Below are 16874 nucleotides of genomic sequence, written 5' to 3'. Positions count from 1 at the left end.
ACTCTGATGAAAAGTGATGAAACATTATTCAGGATGGATGTCGCAGAATGTCTGGATATTGAAATTAAAATCATCTACATCTCCACATTTTCAGATTGGAGCCTATTTGTAAGCGTTTTGGTAAATCTGAATCCTTGAACGTCATGATGCTTTGGCTACTAGCAGTTCCTGTTCACACAATCACCTGGAGGACTTTGATGCTGAAGAAAAAGTCTGAATCGGATGATAACAAGCTAAGGTCTGAGTTAAATAAGGTGTGTGACTCTGAGAAGTAGTGTGACAAACTGTATCTGCATAATTGTTAGACAATTTGTTGACATCTCCAGTATGTTCACATTCACACAAGCACATATACATAAACACACTGACAGACACTTCAATCACGGTACATCTGTATATACATCAACATCAGCATGCACACAGACACACAAACACGGATAAATGCTCATCTACATATGCATGAACACACACACACTCCTGCTAACCAGCAGAGCTGATGTGTGCTCTTGACAGAGTGTGATAAACTTTATGTTTGAGTGCATGTGTGTGTTTGTTGCAAGGAAGCACCTTCAACAGACAGGGCCTGACATGATGGAGAGAAATGACAGACACTCACCTCTGATTCCCTTGGACCGAGTGCGAGTTCGCTTGTCATCACCCTCTACACTCATCTGGGAAGGCGAGACAAGTTAAAAGAGAAAGCGGGAGAGGAAGAGAGAGTGAAGTGAGTAAAGAAGGAAACAGAAAAGACAGTGGATAAAAAAGGGGAGAGAGAAAATACACCATCAGAGGTAATTTCTCAGTGTGCTCTTGATATTCCACCACACATCCACAGTTAATTGTCCTTCCTCTGCTTCAAAAGAACTGCTATAATAACCCTCACTCAGAATGTTCCCATTGAAACACACCAAAGGTAACGCTGACACAAAGCAACGATCATATCTTTAATTCTCTCAAAACAGCGCTCCCTCATCCCGCCTCACCCATCGTTTTGTCTCAGCGCCATCCTGCCGTCCTGCTCACTCCATCAAAAGAGAGATAGAAATAAAGGCTACACGGTATGGAAGGAAAACAAACCCTCTGGTTCAAACTACTTTTCAAATCCTCACCCCACACACCTCCCATCACTCTCCCTGTAATTTCCTGCACCTGAATGGTACACGATTGTTCGCTGTGCAGAGGCAACACGCAGCCCCTCTGCTTACAGGGGCCATGGCCCTGACAATCATAACTATGCTGAATATAATAATAAAGCAAAAACACGGGCAGCTAAAAAGCCACTATAATAACCCTTTTAAGAAGAGGAGTGGTGTGTGTGTGTGTGTGTGTGTGTGTGTGTGTGTGTGTGTGTGTGTGTGTGTGTGTGCTGCTTACTCCTGGCTCGGCTTTTACGCCACAAAGGAGCAGGTGTTAACCCTGCTGCCTCAAACATACACACACACACACACACACACACACACACACACACACACACACACACACACACACACAGACATTGACCCTCGGCCACACCTCCTCAGCACCACCTCTCCATACTCAGTGCCGCTCTCAGTGCACTCTAAAGCTATCAGATGCTTTTTAGACACAATGGAGCCATTAGCTTTGATTACTGGACTCTGTTTTTTTTATATATATCGCAGGTCTCCCCTCTTTCTCTCTTTCTGTCTCACACTTCCTCCCTCCCTGTATGCTCCCCACCTCCCCCTCCCAAACTCCCCCTTTATCTCCCCAGTTGCCTACACCCTCCCTCTCCTTGCCCAGGCACTTAGCTGCTTTGTTGCTTCTCTATAGTCAAGTTGGCACCGCCACAGTGGGATTCAAACATGGGGGCCCTGTTTCTCTTCTTTTTTCCCCCTCTCCCTCTCTCTATTTGGCAATGCCCCTTTCCTGCTAATAGACTACTTATGAAAAGAAGGAGGGTAAAAGGGATGAGAGGAAGATGAAGCACGCTGTTGTTGTTGTTGTTAAGACCATTTTTTTCACAGAGGAGCGTGCGCTTCATTCATTAGCGTCTAGTGTTTGACTGGAGGTACAGGTGCAGGCGCAAGCCCCTCCCTTCCTGTGTAAGTCTCCGCCGCCTTGGCCTGCTCCTCTCTCTCGCTCTCTCTCTCCCTCTTGCCACTCTTGCCCCAACTCTTTTGATCAAGCACTGCTAATGCAGAAGTCGTGCAACAAGCAGCAGCGTTGTGCCCTGCCTGAAGGGAGCAGTTGACTCCTGTGCTCCACTCACAGCGCTGTGTGGGAAGATGAGCGGACGAGTGTGAAGTGAAGAGTTTTCTGTGAATGTGTAGTTTCCTTTGTGTGCCTTCAGTAGTTCAAAGTCCATTTCCTTACACTCGACTGTCTGCACTTGTTTGTATGCATGTGTGAAAGGAGCAGTGGTGGAATATAAGTACTGTAATTAAGTACAATTTTGAGGTGCTTGTACTTGAGTGTTTCAATTTTATGCTACTTGATACTTCTACTCCACTACATTTCTGAGGGAATTTTTTTTTTTTACTCCACTAAATTTATTTGCTAACTATCGATGGCTTTCTAGTTACAGATTACATATTTTAATTTTGCACACAAAACCTATGACCAGTTTAGAAAATATTTTGCATTTTAAATATTAAACTGCCCAATTTATAAAGTACTTAAAAGCTTCACCTCCATTAAAATGCTTATATGGTAAGCATGATAATAATCAATTAATATAATATGTAATAATACAAGAAATATAAAAATAAAAGGACACTTTTTATGCAGAACAAGTACTCGAGTGCCCCATTGGGTACTTCTGCAGTTGCTTGGGGGTATGTGAAAGGATTGTGGAGTAGCTCAACTAATTTGAAAAAAATAAAGCGGAAAATTACAATTTGAATAAAATAATCCACATATTAAGTCAGCTGTAACACCATGTGTTGAGAATGTGTGAAAGTTAGCAAGTGAGCAGCCTATATGACAAAGAAAAGCATCAAATAGTCCCGTTTGACAGGTTGGTCCCAGGGAATGCTTGGCATGACTTATGGATTGACTGACATGATGAATTGATTATCAAAATAGCTACCAGTTAAATTTCTGTCACTCAACTACTTGACTAATCAATTGATTGTTTCAACTCTAATTGTAGTAGAAATTTACTTTACTTTATCCACCACTGGTAAGGAGTGTGAACAAGCAGTGTGTTTGGTTGGGGCTGAAAAAGCTTTTAGTTTTCTAACTTTCTGTCTTGTCATCTAAAAGGACAGACCACAGTGGTGGAAAGCTGTAGTAGCAATGCTCACTGCTTATGACTTGAAGACTGACCTGTAAACATGATTAAGAGAAGTAGTGAAGGCTACAAGTCCATTCATCAAATGCTAACATGGGTGGAATTGCAAATATACACCACTTTGCATGACTCAGTGTAACTCAGGAATGAAGGAGATCAAGGAAGAGAGTATGTTTATGGGGTGCAATGGATAAGACACATGCCTTTGGTGTGAGAGACTTGGGTTCAATTCCCCACTGTGACCCACCCACCATGTGTCCCTGAGCAAGACATTTAACCCCTCGTTGCTCCAGAGGCGTGCGTCCTCTGACATATGTAGCAATTGTAAGCTGCTTTGGATAAAAGCATCCTCCTTCTTTGCCTCCTCCTTACATTGATAGTCATTGGATGAATCAAAACCTGGACTCAAAAGGGCCCCTATTGCTTTCATGTTTGCGTAACCATAGTTACGCACATTTAAATAGGTAAGCACATCTGAGTTCTCCTCTTTTTCCTGTCCTATTCCTCAATTCCACCTCATTAAATGTGTATGAACACAAAGTCACAGCGAGTGAATCCAGATGCAGCAAGGCAGGCATTCACCAGATTTTCATAATCTCTTTCAAAGGGCTCCTTTTAATGTATGTTCAAAACGTGTCTTTTACCTTGTTGTCTTTTAATTACACTCCTTGAACAGTGTATGTAGGTGGGCCTACACAGGACCAGCAACAGATTAAGCAGGAACAGAAATTGAGAGAAACAAAAAAAGAGAGAATGAGCGAGTGTGTCCGGCTGTGTGTGCCTATGTGTGTGTGTGTGTGTGTGTGTCTTGAGGTTTAACTAGTGTGAAATATGGTGTGGAGCAGCAGCAGAGAAGGAAGAAAAAAGGAGGAGGAGGAAGGCCTTGCTCATCCCTACAGGCTGTGTTGTACATTATCAATTATGTCCTTCTTTGTGTGCAACGGTTGGTGCAGGAGGGCCCCGGCTCTGCTCTGCTTTCTGACAGCTCTATGTAAATGGCTAGCTGGGGGCAATGACTTCAGAGAGAAGGTCACCCTTCGTCCCCCGGTGCACATAAATGACTCTTTTATTCATTTTCAGGTTTACAACAGTAGATGAGGAAAGGAGGGGGTTAAGGTGGGCTGGAGTTGGAGAGGAATGTTCACAACGATGAAGACTGACATTTCCAAAAATGACTTGTGGACAGCGGCTGCCAATTAGAGGCGTGCTGTTCAGTTCCCTCAATAGGCGGAAAACGCTGCGCAGTCTCCATGTTGGATCCCCACACGGCGAGGCCTTCCACAGTTTCACTTTAATAATTCACACAAGGCAGGGCGGAGTAGTGAGGAGGAAGGAGGGGAGACAGCGTGTTTCTCACTTCATATGCGAAAAGACTGAGCATGTGTGACCGCATAATGGGTCAGATGTGAGTATGTGTGCTGTCAGAGGTTTGCCATTTACAGTATGAGTCATCCTGATTTCAGTGTTCGTAGCTAAACATCTTTTCAGCTCTAATCCTCTGTCCGTTTCATTCATCTCAGTTCGCTACCAGTCTAAATAGATAATAAGAAGGTTGTGTGACAGGTATCATAAGTGCCAGGCCAAACAGACGGGGGCCGCTTCACATGATGTAGTGTTTGAAACCGACGCCTCACTCTCCTCTGCTCCCTCAGCAGCAGAAATCAAACCAAATCAATAAAAGTCATCTCTTCAGATGAACCCGAGCCATCAGGGGGAAGCAAAACTACTTTTACTGGGCCCAGGGGAAAACAATCGCCTCCGCCTCACCACCCCCACTCCTCTCTCTTTCAATCTCCCCTCAATCCCTCCATCTCTTTGTTGAGTGTCACTGTTGTGATGCACGGTGAAAAAAAGGGACCAGATGTTTTCAGGATAGAGAATTAATGTTGAAACGGTGGCAGTGTGGGTCAGAAGTTTTAGATTTCAGTTAAAGAAAGAGGGTAGACAGATTTAGGATTGCAGCGTGAGTGTTAAAAGGGAGGAAAAGAGACTATTTTTCTACTCTGCTGATAAGGAGGAATATCATGGACAAAAAAAAGTATGAGCAGCTCAAGGACATCCTTTCGAGTTTCTTTTTTATATTGTGTTTCAGTAAAAAACCTGTGAAGTGAAGTGAACTCAGCAGCGGGAAAACGCTGAGCTGTGCCATGCTGAGCTTAACTAAACTGAACTAAGCTGAGCGAGGCTGAGGCAAAGGATGGGCAGGGCCAAGCGGGGAGATTTGATGTGCTGTTTGATTCATGTTTTTCTGTCCAGTGTGTCCATCAACCCCCCCTCACCTCTCCTCAACACACACACAGCTTGTCTCTTTCCTCCCCCCCCCCCTTTTATACTTTCCCCGCTGAGTTAGGGATTGGGGAAATGCCCAGGAAGCACAATCAGGTTAGAAGGGGCGTGGGGGGTGTGGTGGGGGGTGTAGAGGGATGGCGAGGGGGAGGGGCTGCAGGGCCTTGTCACTCACCATGATTGGTCGACGGCTCTGCAGTCTCTGGGAGGCCTGACAGCGGCTGCTGGTCCTCTCGCCTCGTGTCCACCGCTGGTTCACCAGCTCGCCCCGAAACTCATTTTCTAAAACCAGAAAGACAAGAAACAAGAAGGTCAAAGAAAGGGGGAGTTATGGGAGGGGGGGGGGGGGACGAGAAGGAAAAAAGAGAGTTGTCATAGGAAATCAACAGCATCAGCACCCGTGGATGGGGCAGTGGTTTGGATAAAGGAAGAAAGGGGAGGGTAGGGGTGCTACTTTGGGGTAAGGTCGGAGCACTCGAGCATGCTGCAGACACTCCTTTATTAACTAAAGGAACACTGTGTATGCTTTACCCACACACACACACACATAGGCATGGTTAAGTGCCCCAGCTGGGATCCCTGTCAGGCTGCTATTAGAATCAATCAAATTTGCGCATTTTTATCGAGTTTTTCAGGGTGCATATATAAGCGAATAGGGGGATGGGCTATGCGAGTGGAGAGGAGGTGAAGAATGGTCAGTAAATAATGAATCATACATAAATCAAGCCTCTTTTTTTCTCCCCCTCTCGCCCCGTTTTTTTTTCATCAAGGTAATAGCTCTTCACTTCATCTTCCTGATTGGCCAGGAGAAACATACTACATCTATTACATATCCCTTCTCCATTCTTCCTTCTTTCAGAGAAACTGGGGAAGGAGGGGCTGCTACATATATAATACGAACAGAGAGTTGTCCTAGCAGTCGCCTCAGTTTTAAGTTCAGGGAGAGTGCAGATTATTTTTCTATGAATGCCCAAGGCTGAACTTTTCAACTAGCATAGCTTTAAAACACTTCATCTGCGAGAGTCCAAAACAGGCGGATGTCGCTCCCCCTCTCGTGCGCTCCACTCTCTCTTTTTATGCACCGCTGAGCTGGTAGGGTGAAATCTGATTCTTTTTCAGATGTAAATACATATCTATACCCTTTAGCTTTCACCTTTATGTGGATTGTGTGTCTTTGCAGCAGGCTACAGAGCGTTGTGAAAGAGGAAGTGCCCTTGAGTTTATAGTGACTACTCTTCTGTATGGACCACCTACCTGTCAGTCCCCGAGAACATCTTAGAGAAAATAACACTAACAATAATCAATAAGACGGACCAAGGTTTGGGTCAGTGCACTCTGAATCCTCTCTATTGAAAATGTAGATTGAAGCAGCAATATTGCGGAGGAGTAATAATACAGAAAAATCACAAGTTATACAGTGGAAGTTCAAGGTAAAATATTTGAATTGTTCAAATTTTGACAAAAAACTCAATGGATTCCAAATTTAAAATGATTGCACTATAGCTCTTTGAAATAACCTGCAGAGGCAACAAAACATAAACCTCTTTACACTTGAACTTGAATATAAATCCCTGGCCTTTGTAGAGTGCAAGATGCATCTGTCCATCTAATTTCCTCTTTTCTATTATCTCTACCTTTTCATCTCTCGTCTTGTTGCTTTCAAAGACACAGCGAGAGTTACTTTCTCTGCACATACTGTCCTGTGCGTGAACCCACAGTGCATGCAAAGTGCACACTAAAAGCAATGCCAATCTGAAAGCAAACATTCGCTGAGACAACAAAAGGCTGTGTGTCCGTTTCCGAGGGGTCCCAAAGCAGACCAGCCCTATCCTCCATCCCCCCTCCTCTTCCACCTCCTCCATCAAACTCCCCGCTCCCCCCTCCACGCCCATCCCTACTTTGCCCATTACATGCAAACCTCGCCAAAGCTCAGCCAGCACTCTTTGCAAAATGCTTGTTTATCAACTTTCACTCCCCCCTCAGCAAAAAAGTGATTACAGCAGCAATACTGTTCGTCTGCATCTCTGTCTCTCTGTCTCAGCTATCTCTGTCTCCACGCACACAAGCACGCAAACTCACTTGTTTCTTTTCTCTCTCTCTCTCTCTCTCTCGCTCTCTTTTTTTTCTACCTTTTCCACTTCTTTCAAAGTGAAGTGAAGTGAGCATCCGTCCTGTATTGTTAGTTTGGGAGCCAAGGAGCTGAGAGCCCTTCCTAAATGCCAAATATATAACAGCACTCTATGAGGACACATCGCCTGAGGCCATGTGTCAGCGTCCCTGCTCACTTTGTTCAGTCCAGAGCCACTGTTCCTGGTAAAGACAGAAAAAAATGCATCTGGACATTTTTAACCGGCGTGAGATATCTGATCGCTGAGGTTTATAAAATCATGTAATTAAGCACAGACAAGGTGGCTTAATTGACCTTTATATACTTTCATCTTTTTCATGTGAAAACTTGAACATCTGGATGCTTTGCAGATGAAAAAACATAATACTAATTTGAGCCTTGTCTGTTCAGGATATGTACTCTTTTATTCTTTGATCAGATGCTGCTGGTTCCCACCTAAAAGACTCGCAGCTCGTTATTTTGCAGTGAAAATTGGAGGAGTACGAGACAATTAGCAGTTCACCGGGGAGGTTTGGTTAATCAGAAGCGAGGGGGGCCGGGGGGAGAAAGATGAATACAAAATGAGTGGATAAAAAAAAATCTTTTTTTACTGCCAGGATTCTGTGTTTTTATCAAAGCTTACATTTCTGCAGGCCAAAGTTTAGAAAATCTTTCCTGTTTTCTGAAGACAAAAAACACAATAAATTCTAAATTCAACACATATAGTCTATAAATTGTTCCTTTGTTTTTTTTTTACCAGAAAACAAAGTTTAGGCTTAAGTAATACCATTATAGGCAGGCGGCTTACTGTACTGGGACAACGGAGCAAAGAGGACTAAATCCATAGTTAGATTAAATACCAGGGTGAACTGTCTGTAACAGTATTAGTGTACATACAGGGCCGGGGCCAGCTGTACACCCCTGGTCCTGTTAAGCAGGATTTAGAGACAACTTAGTGTGATTACAGTGAGCCGGGCAGAAGAGACAGAGAAATCAAAAGTTGTGGAGCAGGACGGTCTCCTATTACTCGCTGAGTTCTTTCTGTCACAGGACAAAAAACCCCTGAGTAACCAGATTATCTGGCAGATGAATCTGGATTTGTGATGTATAGATAACCTGAAAAATATCACTCTTTTTATCAAAACCCTCATTTGAGTTTGAAGGTCATATTAAACAGAGCACAGTTTCCTAGGGCAGTATTTTGTATTGAAACAAGACAAAGTGTTTGAGAGGTGGCTGCGTGGGCTTATCATTTATGGGATGGGAGTTTAGGGGCGGGGGTGTGGAAGGGAAGGCGGCGTCATGGTAACCAGCTTTTGGGGGTGCTCCCCGGAGGGCCAACCTGGCCTCAGCATCTGAGAAACAACACAAACGTGTCACTCCTGCTTATAAAACATAACGCTAGCTGTCGAGATCTGTGCGCCTGAAAGCCCTCCGCCTAGGGCAGCAGTTTGTGATGTTCTAAACAGTTTTGCATGTCATGCTTTTCTCTCTGCCCATCTGAGAATTTATGCATATTTGCCTTACTTTTTAATTAATTTTCTTTTTTTATTATTTTCCTTTTAACACAGGGCATGAAATTCATTATTTCCATGCTTCCATTTTAAATACTTCCTCTCCATTGAAAGCATGGCCGACCCTGACCTTTGCTTGTATTGCTTAGATTTCTGATTGGCATTGAATGGCGAGTGTGCAATTTGGCCCCAGCTGCTCCTCCAGTATGTTTATTGCACTCCCTCCTCCGGCACCTGCTGTCCTCACCATGGGCTATTCAACCCTTCATAAATAAAGAGGTTTCCTCCTATCATGGTAACTCTTAAAAAAAAGAAGCAACTTCATATCAGGGCCTGTGCTACATGCAGCTACATGCTCTGCTGTTATAGCCTAGGCTGACAGCATAAGGCACCAATAACCTAATTCTGTAATCCCCTGGAACTAGGCTACATTTCACAGGAAAAGTAAACAGAAGAAAAACAATAGGTGTTTTTATCATATATGCCTATGATGCATTAAATCTTGAGCTCAGTGTCCATTCTACATTGAGCCTAACAATAGACTTTCGTCTGACTATAGGCTCCTGTGCATTTTAATGGGCTTCATTTACTAAATAGACTACAAGCTTCAAACACAACTACAACTACATTAAAAAAGCAGATAGAGTCCGTGAAACATCACGAGCATTATATTCTATCATTAACAAACGCCACAGATCATCGCAGAAAGGCATTTACTCATCAATTAAAATACTTTTTTTCACCAAAAAGCCAAACTTGAATCAGCTTTTCAAATATAAACAAAGACAAGTAAGTTTCCTCCGTGCTTCCAACCCTGAAACATTTTAACATCTACTAAGTAACAGATAAAGTTTCTCCTGCCGGAGGTGGTCAAGCGATCATGAGCAGTCTTATAGGTGATACAGCTTGGATGTGGAGCAACTTATACAGCGGGTGACATAACACGGTGTATCATCATCCCTCATCTCTTTCCTCCATCTTAGGACGCAGGTGCTTTGACAGACCGTGAGGCGCACACAGCACATTACGTGGCCATCTAAGCAAAGCAAGAAGGAGGGGGATAGTAAAGAAAAACACAGCGCACAGGCTCACATTCTGCACCGCAGCACAGTCTCGGGGTGAATCCAACCAGATGAGCACTTCAAAATCCGGCGAAATGTGCAGCTAGTGTGTGGCTCCCCGACGCCCGGCGTTTATTTCTAACGCTCTTCTGAGGACTTTTTTTTTTTTTATCTGCGCACCACTAAAGGCGGCTGACATTTGAAGAGAGCATCTCTGTTTTTTTGCTGCAGAGGATCAAATGGCCAACCCCTCCCTGCCTCTCCCTCTCTCTCAAACACACACTCACTCCATCCTTCCATCGATCCATCTGTCCGTGCATCCACACACAGACACACACACACACACACACACACACACACACACGGGAATCCTGCTCAACGCCCACTGTAACCTCGTAATAACACAATTTGGTGCTGAAGATAGATATCGCACTTTACTGTAACAACCCAGAAACAGAGAAACGGCCCGTATAATGTGCGGCGCCAGTGTAGTGAAGTCAGCGCTGTGACGGGTACAGTGAACGAGCTAAATTATTCCTGGAGCGATAGAAGGTGACATTAGAGGACAGACGGGAGAATAGTATGACTCAGTTCGCTAAGAGAGCATTCAGAGGAATATATTATAGTCCATTTTTAGACCGAGTGTGTATTTCTCAACCCAACACACTGATGAACTATCCAACAGAGTGACAGAGCAGGGTAAACAGCATCACTGAGGTTCTGAGAAAGCGCCATAGTTGGTTTATTCCCACTTATTATGAGGCATCAATGTAAATATGAACAACATTTGAAGGCAAACAGCACCTTCTCTGTTTCTTAGCACGTTACAGAACTATCATCAATGATGTGTTTTGAAAACGTAAATAAATCGAGTAAAGTAATGTACACTTGGAAGAGACAAAAACAGTTCGAACTGTTGAGAGATCGCAGCTGTTAGTGCCTAAGTTTAAATTTATAGTCATGAAATATGAAAATGTGAAAACAACACTAATCGCCACAAACTCACGCTGGCGGTGGTGCTTTCAAATACTACAAGGGTGCGGAGAAATATCAAAGTCATGCAAAACAAGGCCTCAGATTTCGAGATTTATAATTATTAGCAATCTGTATGTATCTTATTATCAAAACATAAACACGGATGATTTCGGATTACCTGTATACAACAAGATTTCCTTTGGGGTCTGGCGCCGCGTCCTTGCTGTTTTTTGAGAGTTGCAGGTCGCTGTCAAGTAGTTAGTTAAAAAGATATCCCGAGTAAAGGTTTAAAAAATGATCATCTATCCCGTTACAAATGTCCAGATGTGATAAATAATAAGCGCGAGCGAAGGTTTCCCGGGCGGCCTCTCCTACACAGCGCACCGGCGCACGGCTCCGGATTGAGGCGTTAGGATGTTACTTGTTTGTAAGCAAAAACATGGCTTCATTTGCCTTTGTCAGCGAGAAAAAACGTAATATTGACTTACCTTTCCCTCATGAGCCATTGTACCCCCCTCCATCCCCTCTCCACAGCCCCCCTCCTCCCCATCTCCTTCCTCCGCCCTTTGCCATGACATCACGGAAGCTGTAGTAAAACCCCCAGCATCAGATGGGCAGGGCTTAAGGTCCCCCCTTACTACACACTAACTCAATGGGCATATGTATTCGCACACACACTCCCTCTCTCTCTCTGACTTTCTCCCCCCCCCCCTCTCTCAAACACATACACCATCTGAACCAATAAAACTGACAACTTCAAACTACAAACTGGATTTTAACATCGTCTCTGCGTGCAGTGCACAAGATTTTCCGAATATAAAAAATAAGTTCCCCATGCTGCTTCACTCTCCAAACAGTTCTAACATCATAAACCGTCTGTACACAGCCAGTCAAAAAGCATGTCTGCGCATCTGGGCTCTGCAAGCAGCAGCCAACACAATATTACACACCAGAATGAGCTCATGTTTTATACATTTCACTGGCTGACAAGTTCTTGATGTCCCGCAAATGCATTATGGAGAGTATAGCTACTGTAATCCTTCATCCCCCACACATCCTGGAAAGTGGTACCGTCCAATAATTCATTCGCGGGACTTTTTTTTTCCAGGACCGGGAATTGATGTAGTAGTAGTTGTATGCAGAGTTGGTATATGTGCGGTGCACTGACAGCATCTGATAATTCCTCCGCATGGAAAGAGGGTTTTAACGACATATGGGAAGAGAGGCAAGTCTCCAAGGGAGCTTCACTAAATATTATTTATGCTATGGGGAAGTGAGGGGATTGGAGTGCGATATCAGTTTGAATTATCGCCTGAAAATAATACAGAGAAATTGTTTTGAAATATATCAGGTTGGAATTGTGTGAGGTTCGTTTTGACGCCTGCAGGAGTTTTAAGAAGAGTGATCACTGTCAGTTACAGATTTGTTGATAGTTTTTAGGCTCAGAGAATAATGCCAACTGTCAGTGCAGCCTCTAAACAACAAACAGCCAGTCTTAATAGTGCAACTTGGAGTCACTCCCAAATGTTGCTCACACCGTGGTTTTGCTTTGCTGTTTTGAAACCATTAGTGGAAATGACAACCATTCATTACAAGCCATTTGAGAATAGTCCCCACAAATGCCATCCTTTATCTGCTGTCTCCACGCCGCGTACGCAGGGAATATTCAAAAAGCCCAACCTTCAGCTTTCAGAAATTCTATTAAATTCTTATCTCTTTGCAGCAGGCTCTTTTTGTGCAATCCCATTGTTATGCATTGGAGCTGAAATCAATCACCGGCCGTGCACGCCGCATCAGTATGCTTTCAGACTGAGGGCGCGGAGAGAGGGGATTCACACAACAACAGCATCGACAGTCGAATAAACAAAAGAGAGAAAATATGAAAAAAAGCCCGGGCCCTGATCCAGCAGAGGGGACCATGTGGAAAGTTGGGCCCACAGGTCAGGTGCGGGTCCCAAGAGGCCCGCAGCGGGGCACGGAGGCCTGAGTGAAACACACTTCTGAAGATTTTAGAGAAAATAGAAAGCCACTGTTTGATCACAAAAGCGTAATGTTCACTCAAATTTCTGTGATTTTTCCTGCGGTGAGATTTCAGGACTAAGGACAGCTCCAAAGTGCTGACTGTATGTTCAGGACTCTGGAGAGCTCCGGCCCGCGGATGCTCTCAGGCCTGCACAATACCTTACCTACGGGTATTGTTGAGGTAACAAAGGCTTTTGTCTGCACTCTGTTCCGACCATATTTGCCTCGTCAGGCTACGTTTAAGGAAATCATTACTTGAAATCATTTTATTTCATGTAAGTATTCATCGTCATTCAACTTTATTACTGTACTATATGATTTTTCACTATTTACGTTTTGCTTTAAGCGATACGATTAAAACTTTGATGTAAACTCACTTTATCCTCATTGTAACTTTGAATGTTTGTTTGTCACCATATTAAACTAAAATACTCAAAACAAAACGCCACTCTCATAAGTGACAACTTAATTGTCACAACTAGGCCTAAACTTAATAAAACTAAAGTGAATTAAACTAGCCTATCTGCATACATTGTCATTTTTTCACTAGCCAAATCTGCTGTGAAAACGTTTTTGCTCTGTTGTGAGAAAGTGTGTATGTGTGTGTTAAACTAAACACAAATCTAATCAACTCTGTTCCCTAGACCCTTTCTTATAAGTTGAAATAGTAACAAGGTGCTATTAAAACTAAACACAGCCACCACTAGCTATAACTATAACATAAAAACAATTCAAACTAAACCTCATTATAAGTTTGTATAGAAGTTTGGTACAAAACTGAAAAAAGAAACAAAATTCACTTTAATAAGCCTGAGTTACAAACTAAACTAGCTTTTTTTTTTTTTTTACATTTTATGTTGAAGGAACAGTCTGCAGCTCAGTAGAGGGCCAGCAGCCTGTAGCCTACATCAGCTGGGAAAACTTTTTCCTCTGTTGTTCCAAAGTCTGTCTGCAGATGCAGATGGCACAGAGGCCTGCAGCACTTTAATGGCCACGTCACTCCAGACTATAGCAATTGTATGGTGGCTATATTGTGAGGAGCTGGGCCGTGCAGGCAGCCAGTATAAATATTACATGGGGCAGCAGCTGACTGAGCGCTGAGGCCGGGACCGGGGGAGGCCCCTATAGTCCCTCGACAGATGGAACAAGCCGACAGACTAACACAACAAAAAAGTTTTTAATAAGCCCGCAGCTTGGCATTGTCCCCACGGTACCGGGGCCACACGGTCCCCTAGGGGACCAACTGTCCTTTGTCTGGCCAGTTTTTACCACGGGGGTCGAAGATAAGATGCAGTTAAAGGCTGGGGAGAAGTTCACAAGTTTCTTTAGAAATGTTTGAGTCTGCTGAATTACGCCTGCAGCTTGTGGCTGCAGTCCACACCCCACAGAAGTTTGAAAGTTACAGCTGGTGTGATCAGACAGAGCTATAAGCCTGTTTTAATCCTGCACAGCGACAATGTCTCTGAGAAGGCTTTTATTTTGAATATTTACAGAGCTGCCGACACATGCGACCAGAACTTTTCAAAACCAATTCCTGTGAAAAACACGCCTAAAGCATGTCTAATTATATTAGAGACGGAAGTGCAAAAGGAGAGGCAGAACAAGATGAATCGGCTACGCGAGAAATATTTGACATACTATTACTGTGCCTGTCAGACAAAACAAACAGAGACGCAGATACCGAAACATAAAGTTCATCCTTTAAGTTGCTCCTGTAAAGTTAAAACAAGTCTGTGATACGAACCTAGAAAAGTGCGGCACAGCTTCATGTTTGCGGTCCTGTCTGTCTCTCTTCAGTCCCGCAGCGACCGCCAAGTGCTGCTGACAACTTTACTTCTGCCGAACAAAGTTGCTCAAACTTTAGTTCAACTTCCCCAGCCGAGGAGGGGAGGGCTGCTGGGCGGGACGAACAGCTGACTGACACACCCGGAGAGCCAATAGGAAGGGGTTGTGTCCTCCTGCTGCCGGGAGCTGGACCCAATCCCAGTCTCCCAGCGTCCGCTTTCAACAACAATAGCCTTAACAGCAACAAAGAGCATCTGCTGCGCCCGGCAACTTCTCACACTAAGCCGCCCCAGCAATCTGATTTAAACTATGTAAACACCCAAACCTGTCTGTGTACACTATTTTTTGATCTGAACTAATTTATCTCAAACCTGAGCGTGATATACAAAAGAACCATAGCAAAAATAAAATAGAATAGAATAATAGAAGAATATAAATATAATGTATGAGATATATGAAAATCACAGAAAACAATTTAATTGCAAACAAAGAAGCTACAGTAATGGCATCAAAATAACAATATTTGTTACGTTATTAGGCGTTTTATTCTTTCAGTCTCACACTAATGTAGCCCATATAAATGTCTCATGTGATTGGTGTCTACTCTGTGGGTTTCAAGCACTCTCCATGTTCACATGTGACCAAATCAGCCAGCTGTACAGCTAATTTAGGTAAGTTAGAGGAACATTTTCACTCCAACTCCAGGCCTATTCAGGGTGTCTGTGTCTAGAACAGACAGACACTTCCTCCCTCCCAATAGCAGATGGTCTGCCAGATAATGAGCTCTCCCATTGCTTGCTCCCATTACCCCCATCCCCACCTCTCTCGAAGATGTAAGGGGGGGGGGGGTCACATTCTACTGCTTTTCTTCTTCATTGCATTTTATATCAGGAATTTTTATTTATAATGTGTATATTTATAAATGTTTGGCATTAACGGAAAACCAACTCAAATCAGTTCAGCCCAATAGATCATTTACCCCACATTTAAATAACTAATTGTGCACTACTAAACTAAACCAAACTAATTTCATCTAAATATAAGCTGGAAAAATGTCTGAACTGAAAGAAACAAAACAAAATTTACTTTACCCACTTTTATACTCAACCACAAAACTAAACCAAACTAAACTCAGCTGACCCATTGACTTGTTATAAGCTCAAACTGTCGCTAAATTTATCTAAACTGAACTAAAAACAACTTTTACTTAATCCTCTATTATAAGCCTTAAAGTGTTGAATAAATAGGTGCTATGAAACTAACAAAACTTAACCTCCTTATAAATCGAATAATTAAACAGAATCCCTAAAAACAAACTGAAGTGAAAATACTTATGTGCTACTTGATTAAACTAACCAAAACTAAACTAAACTAACTTCTTGAAATTATTCAAGCCTGAATTGTCACAACTAAATTAAACTAAATTAAACTAAACTAAATTCTGCATCATGAGCCAAAACGAAACACAACTAAACTCAACTTCCTCGACTCTTTGTTTGATTGAATGGCAGGATGATGTGTACAAATATACTAAACTAAAACCTGATGGGGAACAAAGAAATAAAATCCATGTAACCCTCTTATTTAAGCCTGAATTATCAAAAACTAAACTGAGCTGAAATAAACCACACTAAAAAAACTCAGTAGACCCACTATTAGAATTTCAAATTGTTGTTACTAAACTAAACTAAATACAACTTCCTATAACGACCACCTTCTTTGAAACTTGAATAACTGAATAAATGTAATGTAGTTTAAAATGTGTGCTACTAAACTAAAACCAAACAAATCCCTGTTTTATGCATTAAATAAATAAATAAAAATATTTATACTTAAACTAAACTGAATCTGTGCTACTAAACACAGTTAAC

At 42.8% G+C, this 16874-nt stretch overlaps 1 protein-coding gene across 7 annotated transcripts in view; it reads right to left on the bottom strand.

The window, feature by feature from the left end:
• myt1b (myelin transcription factor 1b) overlaps positions 1-16874 on the bottom strand; it is a 105323-nt gene that overhangs the window by 27847 nt on the left and 60602 nt on the right. For 6 of the 7 annotated variants that reach the window (XM_038723686.1, XM_038723685.1, XM_038723689.1 and 3 more), the window contains exons 3-4: positions 5715-5821; positions 617-671 (exon numbers count right to left, since the gene is read on the bottom strand). In XM_038723686.1, the coding sequence (XP_038579614.1) occupies positions 617-671; positions 5715-5821 (162 nt within the window). Of the gene's footprint in view, positions 1-616; positions 672-5714; positions 5822-11374; positions 11670-16874 lie in introns of those variants that run through there. The other variant, XM_038723692.1, reaches the window with a different exon arrangement.

This window comes from Micropterus salmoides, unplaced genomic scaffold (genome assembly GCF_014851395.1).
Source record: "Micropterus salmoides isolate LMB-PRFRI ecotype aquatic unplaced genomic scaffold, ASM1485139v1 Ms_hic_scaffold_16, whole genome shotgun sequence".
NCBI classification, from domain to species: domain Eukaryota; kingdom Metazoa; phylum Chordata; class Actinopteri; order Centrarchiformes; family Centrarchidae; genus Micropterus; species Micropterus salmoides.
The sequence above is the reverse complement of the archived record's forward strand: the minus strand, read 5'-3'. Positions and strand labels throughout refer to the sequence as shown.